This window comes from Parus major, chromosome 3, assembly GCF_001522545.3.
Source record: "Parus major isolate Abel chromosome 3, Parus_major1.1, whole genome shotgun sequence".
Classification (NCBI taxonomy): Eukaryota; Metazoa; Chordata; class Aves; order Passeriformes; family Paridae; genus Parus; species Parus major.
In genome coordinates, this window is record NC_031770.1 from 106,189,040 (window position 1) to 106,204,293 (window position 15,254).

The 15,254-nt window shown below is 43.5% G+C and overlaps 2 protein-coding genes across 8 annotated transcripts in view; one reads left to right on the top strand and one right to left on the bottom strand.

Moving 5' to 3' along the window:
- Window positions 1–9,987, top strand: FAM228B (family with sequence similarity 228 member B). Of its 4 annotated transcripts, XM_033513087.1 has the most exons (6): window positions 5–895; window positions 3,658–3,762; window positions 5,728–5,799; window positions 6,466–6,663; window positions 8,689–8,766; window positions 9,157–9,987. In XM_033513087.1, exons 2-6 carry the CDS (start codon window positions 3,670–3,672, stop codon window positions 9,181–9,183), a joined length of 468 nt encoding a protein of 155 aa, XP_033368978.1. In that variant the 5' UTR covers window positions 5–895; window positions 3,658–3,669; the 3' UTR covers window positions 9,184–9,987. The 4 variants fall into 4 exon arrangements, with proteins under 4 accessions (XP_033368981.1, XP_033368979.1, XP_033368978.1 ...); XM_033513090.1 differs by lacking the exon at window positions 6,466–6,663 and having other exon boundaries at window positions 1–895; XM_033513088.1 differs by lacking the exons at window positions 8,689–8,766; window positions 9,157–9,987 and adding an exon at window positions 7,993–8,192 and having other exon boundaries at window positions 1–895.
- Window positions 9,773–15,254, bottom strand: part of ITSN2 (intersectin 2) — an 80,104-nt gene continuing 74,622 nt past the window's right edge. For all 4 annotated transcript variants that reach the window (XM_015620804.3, XM_015620801.3, XM_015620803.3 and 1 more), the window contains 6 exons: window positions 14,433–14,645; window positions 13,599–13,720; window positions 13,065–13,147; window positions 12,832–12,915; window positions 12,368–12,541; window positions 9,773–11,255 (listed from right to left, as the gene is read on the bottom strand). In XM_015620804.3, the coding sequence (XP_015476290.1) occupies window positions 11,098–11,255; window positions 12,368–12,541; window positions 12,832–12,915; window positions 13,065–13,147; window positions 13,599–13,720; window positions 14,433–14,645 (834 nt within the window). In that variant the 3' untranslated portion in view covers window positions 9,773–11,097. The remainder of the gene's footprint in view (window positions 11,256–12,367; window positions 12,542–12,831; window positions 12,916–13,064; window positions 13,148–13,598; window positions 13,721–14,432; window positions 14,646–15,254) is intronic.

Genomic DNA, 15,254 nt, shown 5'->3' on the forward strand with positions numbered 1-15,254 from the left:
GCCATGGCAGTGCGGGACGCTGCGTGGCCGGGCGCGGAGGGATCCTGCTGTGCCTCCGCCCCGTCCGTCTTCGGGACCAGATCGGGGCTGCCGTGACGTTGTCCCCACGGGTTTCTGTGTCCCTGTCCCCACGGTAGCCGGGTCCTGTCCCTACGGGCGGCATCTCCTCATCCTTAGAGGCTGTGGGTGGTGGGTGAGGGACTATTTTTTTTTTCGGCGGAAGGTCACGGAGGGGCGGTGCGAATGCTGTGTGGAGGTCTAAGGTGCGCCGCGCCGCCATTTTCCCCTCAGGCGGGCGGGACCGTGCGGGGTGGCTTTCGCTTCTATTGCAGCCCTATCCCGCCGCCTCTGCTGTCTCCTGGGGCTGTGTTCACCGTCCTCGGTGATGACCCCGGCACGGGGGTAGATATGGATCTTTGATCCCCGCCTCCTCTTCCCTGCCGCCTGCGGGACTCGCCTCAGGACAGGGCAGGGCAGGGTGCGGGGCAAGCCGGACCCAAAGGGGGCTCGGCCTTTCTCTTTCGCCGGCCTTTATCTCATCGCTGCCTCCGAAGTGCAGAGCCAGGGCAAGGACCCTCCGGGCATGTACGCGTTGCCTGTTAGCTCAGCATTTACAATTTAAAAGGTTCTGTTCACAGAGCTGTCCTGCTCCTACGGTTCTCTTACCGTTCTATGTCCCTTCACTTGAGGCAATGAGAGGCGGCCAAGGCAGCAGTAAAGGCAGCCCGCTGTGCTTGTGCAGGGCGATACGGGAGCCTACATGGCTGAACAAGATTTTGAGAGGACTGATGCATGTGTGAGAGAGCTTATATTTGTCACAGAGTGATTAAAATGTATTTCCTCAAAGCTGCTGCAGAGCCTCGTGTTTGGGCACAGAGAGTGTGAATTTTAGCAGGTGGGTGTTTGGGGAAGAACCTTGTTTTACTGAGGAAAGAAGAGAAACCTGTGTTTAAAACTTACACAGAGCTACACTGCTGACTGCACAGAAGGAAGCATGTTTTTCTAGCAAGGATTTTTAGGCATAGTTGTTAGCAGGTTTAATCATCACAGAATGGTTTGGGTTGGAAGGGACCTTAAAGATCATCTTGTTCCAACCTCCTGCCACGGGCATGGACACCTTCCCATAGACCAGGTTGCTCCAAGCCCCATCCAACCTGGCCTTGGACACTTCCAGGGATCTGACACAGTGAAACAAATGTCCAGCCTGGTCATGGGATTTGGCATCTGCAGACTGCAGCTGCTGGATTGACTAAATGCTTGTTTTACCCATACAGATTCTGAAAATCCTTTATTTCATTTATTTTCATTTACTTTATTACTCCTGTAGATTCAAGACCTGCCACGCAGCTGCTCTCTCATATCAGTGAGCCCTGCCTTTGCAGAGAAGAGGGTTGGCATCTCCTAGCAAGAGTCAAAAAAAAGCAGAAAAATAAAAGGATTAAGATTCAGTAGCAGCTTGAGTTATGGAGGATGGGAGGGGTGGGTGTGGAATCTGCAGCTATAGTCTTTACTACTTGTAGGTTCCTGAAGGCAGATTGCTGCAGAGGCAGATTTTCTATTTTACCTCCCCTGGGGTCCCAGTTCTCTGAGGAGGTCAAACACCTCCTCTGCTTTGTGCTCAGTCTTTCTTTGTGAGGTGCATGGAATCTTAATACTAGCTTCTAAAATAGACAGAAAGATGGGTAATTGTTGGGGTTTTATTTGTTTTACTTGTTTTACAAGCTTAGAAATATTAAAATAGATATTTTCCTCATCTTAAACTTGTCCGGGGATTTACAGCATTCCTGTCTCAGAAGAACAAAACAGCTTGGAGTTGAAGGAAATCTGTATATGGTGGCATGACACAGCAGCCTGTGGCACCTGTGTGTGTAGGGATGATGTATGACTCATAGGAAGGTGTGTTGGATTTGTCTAATGCCAAATCTGTAGCACCTCAGGTACCCAAACCTCTTCAGCCCTTGCTGTTTGCCTCTTAATGTTGTATCAGAAATTGGGTCTGTGAAGTTTGCTTTTCTTCAAGCTGGCACTGGGACTGATGCCGTTTGGGTTTTGCCTTTTTTTTTTTTTCTTTTATATGTTCTCTGTATTGTTCACACATATATTTGTAACACTATTATATTAGTGACTAGTTTTCCCAGTACTTTCCCATAGCCTTTCCCTAAGCAGATAGAGGGGGTTACAAGGCTGCCCTACACCATGAAATACATTTCATGGACAAAGTACAACTAAACTGAAAGGGGGGCTCCAGAGAAGGGGCTTGACCTGGGGCAATTGCATCACCACTTGTCCTTCTAATTGGTGCTTTTTATCAATTATGGTATTACTAAATTATTACTAATTATTACTGAAACCTATAAAAATGTACTCGCCCCTGGGGGGTGTGGGCTTTTGTGGACATCTTTCCATAACTGCCTCTGAAGGCCTTCAAATAAAGATCCCCATTTATATTATCTCCTTACTAAAATTATCTTAAGTTTCATTTCCAGACTGGGGAAAAGTCAACAAGACCAGGTGACTTCCTGAAGTCCCTTCCAACATATGCGTTCCTGTGGATTCTGACTTTTTCAGTCAGAAAAGACAGGAAAGCATTGCTGTGAGGATGCAGGAATTATCCCAGCAGAAGTTTTTTGTCAGTGTACAAGAGCAGGGAATATAAAATGAACCAAATAAAGATATAGATTACAGACTTTACCTTGAATTGATGGTAAGAAATTTGAATCTGCACTCCAGAGAGGTAAGTTGGCAGTCAGATATTGTCACTAAAGTGCTGGATGCGACAGAATAAACTCTTAAGAGTTGTCGTCTACCAAAAAAAGAAAATTATCTTCAAGAGTCTTTGCAGATTCTTTTAACTAGATATTGCAAAAATAATTGAATATCACATTTTTATTTTATTTTGTTTTGTTTGTTTGTTTGTTATAACTGAAAGATCTGTCTGAAGACTTGAGGTCAGTATCTCTGCAGAAATAAACTTTTCTTTTGTTCCATTCTTTATCTAAGTAATGTTATGATTCCATTGTTTCCTGGAAGCAGTGTGTCTCCAGTGAATCTGAAATAAATAGGGGTTTAAATGGAGGTTCCTGTAAATGGCATTTTGCCTCTGTGGTTCCACTGTCTCTGTTATAAATCAATCCAGGTATCCTAATGCACATACAAGAGAGAAGATAGAATTTTCTGACTAGAGCTGAGTTAGCACTTCAGCTTCATCTGGTAGAACTAACTTTAAAAACCAATAAAATGTAGCTGTCCCTGTGGGACGTGGGATGTGGCAGTTACTTGAAAGGGACTTTATGTGATTGAAAAAGGCGCAAAGGAAAGAAGTAATAGTTTAGAGGTGAAATTGGGTAACTGAAATATTTCCAAAGCTGACAGGCATTTTCAAATAATTTGTCAATCACTGTTCTTTGAAACAAAATGTACTGTCCATGGTGTGTGGAGATGAGCACAAATAGTCCCACCAGAGGCAGTATCTGACTGCAAACCTGATACTTCATCTCCCTGTTTTACTTACTGTGACAGGAAAATGCTGCAGGTATCAGCAGTTACAAGTCCTTTAGAGATCTGTTTCATTGATTAGTAGGAATTGTAAGAAAATTTAGTTTTTGTTGTTAATGCAATAGTTTTATATGGCTTTGACAGTGTTACTGTTTTTTCCAGACTAATCCAACCATGGATAGTGTGAATAGCTCAGAGGGTCCCTGGCTACAAAGATTTGCAAATGGGAAGCCTTTGAGAAAACCCAAACAGCAACAGCCTTGGAAGGTGAGTGACCCCCAGTATTCCTTCAGCTGTGGGTTCTATGGTGAAGAACACAGGAGAGCAGTATCTGTAACTGGGATCCCAGCTGTGTAATTGGGTCCTGTATTGGAACAGGCCACCCAATCCCACTGAAATACTGACAGTGTTTTGTGCTCTGTGCCCCCAGACTTCCATCCCTGGCATGTGCCTGGACTAATCTGTGAGCCCTGAGCAGGAGCTTTGTGCTTCAGTCTGTCCCTCTACAGCACACGCAGAAATGGGTATTGCAGTTGTATTACTTACCATTCCATCCCACTTTGTGGCTTGGTTGTGGAACCTGGATGAGAGCCTGATCTTTGTAAATCAGGTCGTCTTTTTATGCAGACCTTTTCCTTTCTTTATATTTATCCAGAGGTTCTTCTCAGCATCAGCAGATTGGCACAGCCAATAATTTTGATTGCAGCAGACATTTTGGGAAGGAAAATATTGCCAAAGATTGGCTAACACAGAAGGAAAGGCTTCTGTTGTGTGAAAGTTTGAGTGAAGAAATGAAATGGAAGTTATGAAGGAAAGAATAAAAAATTGTTATTTGCAAAGTTCAGTAAAATCTGAGAAATGTTTGTCATGGAGAAGGAGAACAAAGAATTCTGAAAATAGCAACAGATTAAATAGGTTTTATTGAGCTCTTGCATCCTTTGGAGGCAGCTTTATTGAATTACTTGCAGTTTGGTGTGTAGAAAGGTTTCCCACAAAACCTGAAACAAGCTTGTGACTAGTTAGAATCAGAGTCATGGAGCAGCCCATAGAAGGGACCTTAGAAGATCGTCTGGCCCAGCCTTTTATGGGAAAGAGACACCAGATGAGAGTATCCAGCTCCTTGTCCAATTGCACCTTGAAAGCCTTCAGTGATGGGGACTCCACCACATCCCTGGGGAGGTTGTGCAGTGAATGATTGATCTCACTGTAAAAATATCTTTCTTACATTGAGATGAAGCCTCTGCCAGTGCAACTTGTACCTCTTACCCTTCATCTTCTTGCTGTGGCTTCTGGTGAAGTGAGAGCCTCCACCCTCTTTGTAGCTGCCCTGTAAGTAGGACTGTGATGGGCCTGCTCTTTTCCAGGGAGAGAAGAGACTTCATTCCTTCAGTCAAAGGAGGCCCAACTCCTTCAGTTCTTAAGGATTCTTCAAAATATGTATCATCCTGAAGGAAAACTCTTCACCTGTTCACCAGTGACGGTTCTTAGCTGGAGTGATGGCCATGTCTGTGCTGCTGTTACAGTGCTGAGTTTAGAAAGGATCTGTGACTATGTGAAGTAAATTCATCAGGCATAATACAATATACCAGTTGTCATATAGTAGGATAAAAGGGTCTTGAAACATACCAGAAATTTAGATTTTCTCTTTCTCTTTGGTTCTGGTGGAATTTTTAATACTTATTGTCTCTTTCTTGTTTGCTCTGATGGATGATGTCCTGCTCATCTCAGTGTATAAACCTTTAGGAGTGTGGAGCTGGTCAGCAGCGCCAAGGCACACATGACTGAAAACTACACTGTCATTTGGAATTAAAAATCAATATTAAGCACAGGGCGTAGCAGGCTAACGTTCCATGCTATGCATAAAATGCATCCCATCCCCATATGATAGGTTTGGTCTGCATTGCCTGTACTCCTATTGTGGAGTGCAGGAGTTAAGGAGTCACATGTTTGGCACAGGTGGGAAACAATGGCAAGGAAGAAGTGGTGGTTGGTTATGGTGAGGAGCAGCCAAGGAGGTCTGAGCATCTACATTCCAGTTCTCATTCCAGTTCTTCCAACACTCTTTTGTGTTACTTAACCCAACTGTTCAGAGCAAATCTTAAAAGGATTTGCCAGCTGGGTTGTGGTATAATGTGCCTTTAATCATGACACCAGTAATTATTTTGAATTCAAAAGTAAATCTACTCTAAGTCCTGCTTTCACCTCATGTGGGCTTTTTTCATGTTTTGTTAGGCAGCACCTGATCAAAGCCGAGACATGATTGCTTCTGTTCAGTGCCTCTTGGACAGAGAAAATTTTGTGAGGGTAAGAAGTGGTACCTCTTTTCTCATTTGCTGTGTGCTTTCCTGCATGTAAGTATTTTTAGTTCCTTAACAGTTATTCATGAGAAAATGTTAATTGCCTGTATTCTTGAAAAACTAATTTCGCGTTAGGAGCTTCTGATCTTTTCGGTCTCCTCTGGATAAAGTGAAGTAGTAACCCTAAATGTGAATCCCAGGTGACTTGAACTGCCTGTTTGCACCTTGTATTTGTTCTGTGGGTGTGGTAATTTGTGACAGTGGTGTTGTGAGCAAAAGGCAGGAGGGCTGCTCTGATGTGATCAGCAGAATGCCAGTGCTGCAGGGAAGGTCCTTCTGCTGCCTGTATTTCACAGTCTGGTGCTTGCAGCCCCCTGCTATGCAGTGATTTCAGCTCAGTAACCTGATGGGAAAAAGTGAGTCATTTTCTGCCAATCTTGCAGCACGGCTTCAAAAATTGAGGGTCTGAATGCTGAAGCTCTTGAAAGGGCAGGCTGGGAAACAAGTGGTGGGAAGTGGAAAGAGGGAAGAGCAGAAGAAGGAAGGGCTGGAAAACAGGTGCCTTGGAACAGTGAGCAATCAGGTCAGCCAAGCTGCAAACCTTCACCTGTGGAATCTTTACTGTCATTGACCAATAGTTTATATGGTTTTTATTTTCCATTTCTTACTTAAGGAGGTGGACAGATATTTGAGGCACTGTGATTTCCTAGATCTGAGAAAGACAGAGCTTCTGTACAAAAAATACCTTGAGGATGTTTCAGAGCCATTTATGCAGAAAATGAAGGACCAAATGCACAGCCAGTCAGAGGAAGAAGTGCAGAAAAGGAGACAAGAACAATTCTCTCAGTATTTGAACTACTGTGCAAAGAAGGTATCAATAAGAAGCGGATTTCTGTTGTGGAGAGGGTTGTATACAGAGGGTCGTGGTCAAGATCAGGGGTTTAGCTGTTATTTCCTCTGAGTAACCTGGAGTTCAGCTATACCTTGCCTGTAGCTGACTTTTCCCTAGGACTTCTGTAATGGTGGTGTTAGAACTGTGTACGTTCACCAGCAATCAACAGCAGCACTGCTTGCTGCAGTGAACACGTGCTGGAGTCTGAATATGATGAGACACCCTATTGAGGTGTGTTTTCCCTGTGGGCTGGACCATTTAGTGGGAAAATTTGAGCTCTGTCAGCTGAAACCACAGGATGAGTGAGCAGGGTGTGGACTTCACTCACAGCTCAGGAGTTCATCTGCAGCAGTGCTGCACTCTGTTGGCAGAGCATGAGTGAAACGATTTTGTGGCATTGGATGCTACTGATCAAGCTTCATAAAAGAAAAAATAAGAGAGATACAAAGGATTTTATTAAGTCTGCATGCAGGTAATAGACCCAACTCATGGATTTTGTAGTTCCGTGTGTTTATTCACAAAACTTGCAGTCACTGTAGAAAATACTTGTTAGCTTTCTTCATTTTGCCCTTAATTTCATACCACTCTTGAATATCATATCCCACAATTTAACTTTCTGTATCTCAGGAATGAGAAAAAAGAGAAAAAAATAAAAGCAGATACATAATCTGCCACAAATATAATACTTTATGAGAGCAGGCAGTTATCAGTGGAAACCACTGCACAGTGGAGTTGTGAGACTGTAAACAAGCTACTCATCCAGAAATGAAAATATCATGGGAGCTGTGTTGTTTTAAAGAGACCAAACTATCATTTTTAAAGGCCTGATATGACAGACCCATGCATTTAAACTCCATGGAATGACAAAGAACTGAACCAGTCCAACTGCTGAAGTCCTGTGGTTTAGGCTGTGTTGGGTGTACTGTACATATCTGGGTCTGCATCAGTCCATCTTGCAAGCTGCTGTGCCAGGTCAGGAATTCACTGGGTGGCCTCCAGAAGCAATGGCTGATGTACTAGGATTTGTCCTTCTGCCTGAAGGGGAGCACCAGCACCAGTGATCAGCTTCTACCTTGTCTCTTTGCTCTGTGGCGTCAGGCCTGTCAGCAGCACATTGGAAAAGCAGGCTGAGGTCCTTCATATTTACAGGACAACTTATTTGCATAAGTGTGCATTAACTGTGATATGATAAATTTTGCAGAACTTGAGACACTTGTGTGGGTTAGTTAATGTGGTTAATTCTGGATGTGTTTTCCCTTCCCTTCATTCTTTTTGCCCATTTTCTTTTTCTCTCTTCCCTGCTATTAGGCTTCTCCTTCACCTGTGGCAGTGTTGTTGATGAGATGGAGCTGTGGCCTGAACCATGAGGTGTGGGTTCAGGTCTTTATTCCAATGTATTGATGGAAAAGCCAGCTTATGAACCCAGACTTGGAGCTGGCTTCTTGCAGACCATTGACCTGCTGTGGCTAGGGAGGACTCACTCACTCCTGTTTTTGCTTTTCTTTCTAATATTGTTTTGCTGAAATTGCAAAATATTTTGAGTTGGAAGGGACCCAGAAGGATCATCAAGTCCAACTCTTAAGTGTGTGGCCCATTCTGGGATCAAACCCATGACCCTGGTATTATTAGCACCATGCTCTGACCAACTGAGCTGATCTCAGGACTTCTTTTCTCTGAAAAAACATTTTCCAGTAAAAAAAAATTTCCATTGTCTTGACTGTCCTAGTTAAGGTTAGCATTTAGCCTGTAATTATTTCTGGATGCTTCATGAAATAATTTAAAATGTGTTTATGCCTGTGATAAACTAAAATGGATGGAGGAATTTTCCTCTTACAGTTCAGTCACTTTCTTTCTGAGGTGTATGAAAGTTTGGGAATTCTTTTTCAGCCACCTCTGGTGCTGTGTTATGCCATGCCTGGCTATGTCCCACCCAGGCTGGCTGCTCTCACTGTTGTAACCACCAATAGCTTCTGAGACGTGACCCAGTTCCTGCTTCTCCCACAGGGCTATGTGTTTTTGGATCATTATGACCCATCCGAGTACGATCCATTCTTCCAGAAGACGTGCAGAGACTGCTGGAAGGTGTGAGGAGGTTTGGAGGCCACTTTGACCAGCAGGAAGTTACCAGAACGTGTTACTGATGTGCTGCTGGGGGGCTGCTCTAGAGGAGCACATTCTAGTTCTGGTAACTCACTCCTACTGCATTTAAGCCCAAGGGTGTTTGAACGTGGTTTTCACCAAGAACACAGTCTGCATCTATACTAAGCCCAGTTTTTGAGGCACAGTAGCAATGGCAGGGGACGGTTTGTTTTCCTCATTTCAAATCCATTGTGGCAGCATGGAGGGTGTTCTCTCTAAGGAGGGTTGGAGAGTTCCCAGGCATGCTCAGTGTGTGCTGTGTAGAAGGAAATAATCTGATAGCTCAGCTGATCTTTACAAAACCATGGCAACAGTTTTTCTTCCTCTTTAAAGGATGATAGTCATCAACCAGCACAATGACAGAGAGAGCCAGTGATGCCACCTGTCCTCCAGCTGACCACAGCAGAAAGGACAGCCATCAAAGGTACCAGTTACAAAACAGGTCATGTGCACTGCCAAAGCAAGTGAGAACAGGCCAGGTCTTTGGACAAACTGCAATAAACTTACTGTCTTAAACATGTAGTTCTGAAATACTGTTACCCAGCAGCCAAATAAATGTCTGGGATGCTGCTCCTTTTCTTACCATATCCAGTTCAACATTCTACAAAACCTGCTATTTTAAGAGGTTTAACTTGGGCTGAGCTCAATAAAGATAATGCTGCTGTTCTCTCCTGGAGACAGTGTCCAAGCAGTAAATCAAACTTTAAACATACATTGTATATGTTTTGAGCAGGCAGGCAATAAATAGGGGAGAAGAAATGGGAAGTGGTGTATAAAACATCTGGTGCTTTTTGGAGAGTTGGCAGCTGCTGCCAGTGTGCTCAAACCTGTCCCTCTCCTGTGCCAGTCCCATCTCCCTGCTGGGGTGGCTGCTCAGCACCTCTGGGCTCAAAGCCTGGAAACAGAACATTTTCTGTCCTCCAAACTCTCATTGTACATACACAGTCTCTCAAGAGTTGCCAAGAGTTGAGTTTTATTTAGGATTAGAAATACTGAACCACAGAAAACTGTTAAATATAACAGAGGTTGACTCAGTAACAGGAGGGTGCACAGATGGTGACGGGGTGGGAAACTGCCAGACTTCAGGAGGAATTTCTGCACCCGTGGAAAACAGGGCCACAGGCTGCTCAGAATTGCATGCTGTGCTTCTGCAACAAAGCAGTTTAAAGGAGGCAGTAAAATGGTTATATGTATCAAATATTTATAAACAAACTTTCTTTTTTTTTTTTTTAACCATCCCTGATTTGGTGCCAAGAGAAAGTTTTTACTTTCAACCAGTTAATTTTACAGGTTTATAAGGGGGTGACAGTTCCCCAGAGCAAACCTTTTAAACTTGTAATAAACTTTCCTTGAACAAATCCCGTAAGTTTTTCTCATTGTTTCACATTCTCCTGTACAATAAAATATACTTTTTAAAAATCACTATGCATCAATAAACATCTGTAGACAAATTAATAAACTTATATTTTACTCTCTATATACATGTTGGCAATGTCAAAGCTTCAAGATTCACATGGAGGTCTGGAAGACCAAGGAAATGTACACAAATAACTTATATTTAGGAAAAAACCCAAAGAGCTGAAGAGTATCTTGCCACATTGTTGTGGGTCACAGTATTTAAAATATTTTTTTCTAGTTATTCTTCACAACCACATTGTCTCAGCAAAGAATGATAAATCAAATTGAAGCAAAAAGAAAAATCAAGTAGCAGTTACTGATTCCAGTGCAAAACTAAAGTCAAGTAAAGAACTACACTTGATTCTTACAAGAATATACAATATATTGGAGATTTCTCCAGTGCTAAGGCTTCTTCAGCATTTAACCGTTAAAACTATCATCCTGAGATGGGGAAATTCCAGTGGATATCACTTCTAAGATTTAAAATGGAATGATTCTAGTGCTGAGCTTAAACCATTCCTCAGTCTGTCTGTCAGACTAAGTGGTAAAATATACAAACAGCTTGGTGCCACATTTCTATGTAATACTTTTTATGGCCCTGAAAATGGAAACATTGGCATCCAAACCCAAGAAATTCCAACATAATAAAAAGGCACTGAGCTATAGTACTGTATTTACAGTAACGTTTGTGTTTGCATAGATCAACAACAACTTGGAACACTGCAAGGAACTAAGCGCAACCAGGAACTAAGAGGAAATACAGAAGCAGCAGGAATTCTTGCTTAATAAGCAGCATGGGACAAAAAAAATCTTTTACCAAAAGCTGTTCAGGCTGTTAGCTTCAGTTGTCCTTCATAAATTAAAAAAAAAATGTTCTTAGAGGAGTGTTTTCTGATCAAACAGCTGCAGGTCAAAGCGCACCCACACTTCTCCTGTTGGAACTTCATGCAGCAGTAAGTGTTTAGTTGTGGGGCCTTTGCTCTCTTGTTCTGTTCTGATTTTTGCTACTGGAACTTCAGTGCGACCCAAAAAATCTGTTGGGCAAATGAATAAGAAATTTCATTAGGAAGAGATATTGACCTTAGAAAATCGGAGTGAGTCAGGTTAATGCAATGCTGTGGGGTATATGCTCAGTTCAGAGCAGTGCTCCCAGGCTTCCAGTTGGATTGGACCCCAGCCCTGTGTAAACCAGCAAGCAGTGACAAAAAAGGGCTTTTTTAGAAGAGAACAATGCTGTGGAATTAGGATGTCACAGTTTGAGCTAAGGGTTTAAAAATTCTCTTAGAAATACACTTTCAGAAACACAATTTCAAGTGTTTTTCAGTTTCAGAGCTGGCTGGTCAGTTAGGTGATGGAACTTGTTTACAAATCAGCTGAGGTGCTCAAAGGCAATAAAAAAAATCAACTATTTTGGCTCAGCCAAGTTTTAATTATGCCTACATATGGTTTTCACAAGAACAATGACCTTCAACAATTACTGCTACTAGTAGGTTTAGAGTGCTATTCAGAAATCATACACCTTCTGTGTGGCTGTTTCTTACATGACATCTTTGTGTGTGTGAACACATTAAAATCTTCACCATGGACTGAAAAACAAAACTCAGCTGTCCAGCTGGGAGAAGCAGCCAGCCAAACTCACATTAACTCACAGGAGAGAAGACTGAGCTACACAGAAAGCATCTCAGGTCAAGGCAGTTCCCTGCTAATGTGCAATAACTGACTGTGTGTCAGAGCCCTGAAAAAGCACCTAACCTTTTAGAGAATATGAGAAGTAACTGACTGCCAAAAACGTGCTCAGTTTCCAAGCAACAGGAAAACTGATCAAGCTGTTGCTGTGAAAATATAACCCAGGACCTTATTTTTGAGCACTTATTGTGAGTAGAACTTCTGCTTTCAACTTGTCTGTCTCCTCAGTCTGACAAGAAAATAATTCTGTGTCTGATACAAAAAGCCAGACTGGGATCAAATGTGACTGTGTGGTGTTACTGGCTCTGGAATGCTACTGAACCTCCTGAGTACTGAGGCATTGTTCTTACCCAGTGTTTCTCAGGCAGCAGTCAGACCTACAGGCTCTTGAAACTGCTGCTGAGGAACTGGGTACCTCAGTTAACAAAAAAGCATTCTTTGTCTAAATATTCACACTTACCATCGGGTGAGAACTGATCCCTGTCAAACATGGTGATACACAGGACATCCTGATACAAATCCTTGATGAAGAACTGGCAGTTGAAGTTCCACTTGGGGTTCAGGGTGTCCTGCAGGGTCCTGGTAGTGTAGCTCTGTGAGCCCATGCTGATCTCACAGTATGGGTTGCTCTTCCCTAAACACAGAACAGGGAATGAAACCCCTCTGCAGTGCAGAACCACCCCCTCCATCTAGAGCCTCCTTGGACACACATCAATGCTGCTGCCACAAAGTGTGGATCAGGCAATCCCTGTATCCCAGAGCAGCACAGAGCTGGTTTTAATTTGGTCCTCCGAAGCTGAAGAATGAGTATTTCATACAGAAACTGTAGACAAACCAGTGTTTCCCACATGACCAACTCCTTCTAGCAAGCCTTTCCAAACGTTACAGGAATGAAAGTGCACTGAGACCGTTTCCCTCACTTACCATTGGGCTTACAGGCCTTTAGTTCCGTTGCTTCAATCACGTGCACCATCAAGCGTCCTATTCCTGAGGTTTTCTGTGAACGAGCTGGGAACAAAGAGGTCAGGAATAAACAGATTGGTTGGAACTGTAATAACTGGCAGTAGATCTGAAGAAGGAGACACTGGCATCCTCCAGGAAATGCCCTGCCCCTGTATCCAGGTGGATGAGAGGGAAATACAGAACTCGGTGGGTACCTTGATAAGCCTTTTCACGTTTCTTCTTCTCCGTTTCAATGTATTGCTCTGATGCCGCTTTGATTTTCTGGACCCAGGCAGTCCTGCAAAGAGCAATCCCTAGAGTCAGGGTCATCCCACAGGCAGCAAAATCTTCAGTGACTTTGCCCCACTCTCCCCATTCCCCCCTCCCTAAGTTTTAGCGGCATCACAAATCAAGTCAGTTCTTGGACTAAGGCGATGGAGTTTTTGGATTTAATCTTACGCCACAGTCCAAATCAGCCTAAATAAATGGATATGGAGCTGTTGTTTTATTAAAGACTGGTGGGTCACATTAAAGACTGCCCAGGACTGGGGAAGACTGGGATATGTGGCTGGATGCCACTGCGAGAGCTGCTGCAGAAGCAGAACAAAATCAGAGAAAACTTCTCATTCAAATGAGAGTCAAGTCAGTTTATTTCCTGACCAAGAGACAGCTGTTCTTGAGCCCAGAGCCCCTGTGTCTGCAGCATCAATGAACAAGTTTAAGCTATGATTTGCATTTTCACTACTCACCGCTCATTAATGTTGTCAGTTTTAAGTGTGTAAACTCTGTCAATGTGTGATATGTGAAAAACTGGCTCATCACTTGAAGGGTCTGTGGGAAGCTTCACAAGGACTTCATTAAGGAAAACGGGCTGAAAGAGAAGCAAATGTCACTGTGGCAGCATCACCCTGTGACAACAGGCAGAACTCCAAAAGCATGTTTAAATACACTGTTTTACTGTAGGGAAAATGAAAGTCATAGGACACAGGACAAACTATGAGATCACTGTATAAAGGATGCAAGAAAGGGCTGAGAGAAAAACTATTCTAGTGATTCACCCCATTCTGTTTTCCTAGGCAAAGAGCTTTGTGAAAGGGGCAGGAGTCTGCAAGAGCTCAGAAATCCAGGAATCTCTCAGGTTCTCTGTGGGAAAGCAGCCCTGATACTTACATTTATGTCTCCAGTTTCAGAATCTTGAGAACACACACTATATGGGCACAGACACTAAAATTTTGCACCTTCTACTGTTTTCTGAAGGACAGGAATTTTCTTGAGGATGCAGGAACCTCTGCAAACGAAGTCAAGGTCCTGCTTCTGAACATCCCACTCTGCTGTTCAGGCACAATGCTACTTCTGCCCTTTCCCCCCAAAGTGGATGGAAGTGTTTGTTAAACCAAGATGCAGAAATCTTGGTTAGTCCTTTACCGGGTACTAAGCCAATGTCATTTGTGCAAGTTATCTGCCAGAACGTGCCCATGTGCCAGCAAAAGGGGCCACACAGCTAATCCCAGTGGGAGAGCAGCATTCCTCATCAGAAGCCAGGACCCACTGCACCAACATGTCCATGGAGCACCTTGACTCACCATTTTGTACATTTTGAACTGGGAGTTGGATTTGGGGCTGAACAATTTATCAGATCCAGAAGACACAAACTGTTTAACCATGTAGGTGAGCAGCAGGAAGTCATTGAAAAGGAATCCATACAGCTCCTTACTGCTCTTGGCCTTGTACAGCTTCCCACTGTGCAGGAGCTTCCGTGGTCCCAAGCAGTTTGTGAGGGAGTTGAACACGGGTTGCTGTGAAGAGACAAAACCCATTAGCAGCAGCAAGTCTGTGTAGTCATCAGCTCCTGCTTCTCCTCACTGAGGAGATTGACCAAGCTGCTGAAAATGCTTTTCTCTTTTGTTTAATGAATTCCATTATAAATGAAAAGAAGGGAACTGTTCTGTGATCAGCCATGGCAACAGCACAACCCTCACCTCAGAGGAGATTTCAGATTTACCAAAATCACACAGAGAGATGACCAGATGTAGGCATTTACTGCATGGCCACTTCTGTGCTGTCCAGAGGCTCTGTTCAAGAAGAGGCTGCACAGGCTGCAGTCAGCTCACCTCTTACAGGTGATTGGGTGGTGGAACCAGGACAGACATTCTGGGTCTGTCAAGCCCTGGTTAGTTAAGCAGTGGAGAACTGTCACACACACCTCAGTGTGGAGGCTGTCCTTAAAGGTACAGGAGCCTGAATACCACATATCCTTGAGGATCTGGCACTGAGGGCTGCTGTTCCCTTCCTGCTTGAAGGAAAATCCTGGGAAACACACACTAAGTAAAATCCTTCATAGTGGCAGCATGATCACAGACAGAAGAGTTAATTCTATCTGTTTAATGGTCTAAATGGTACCAGTT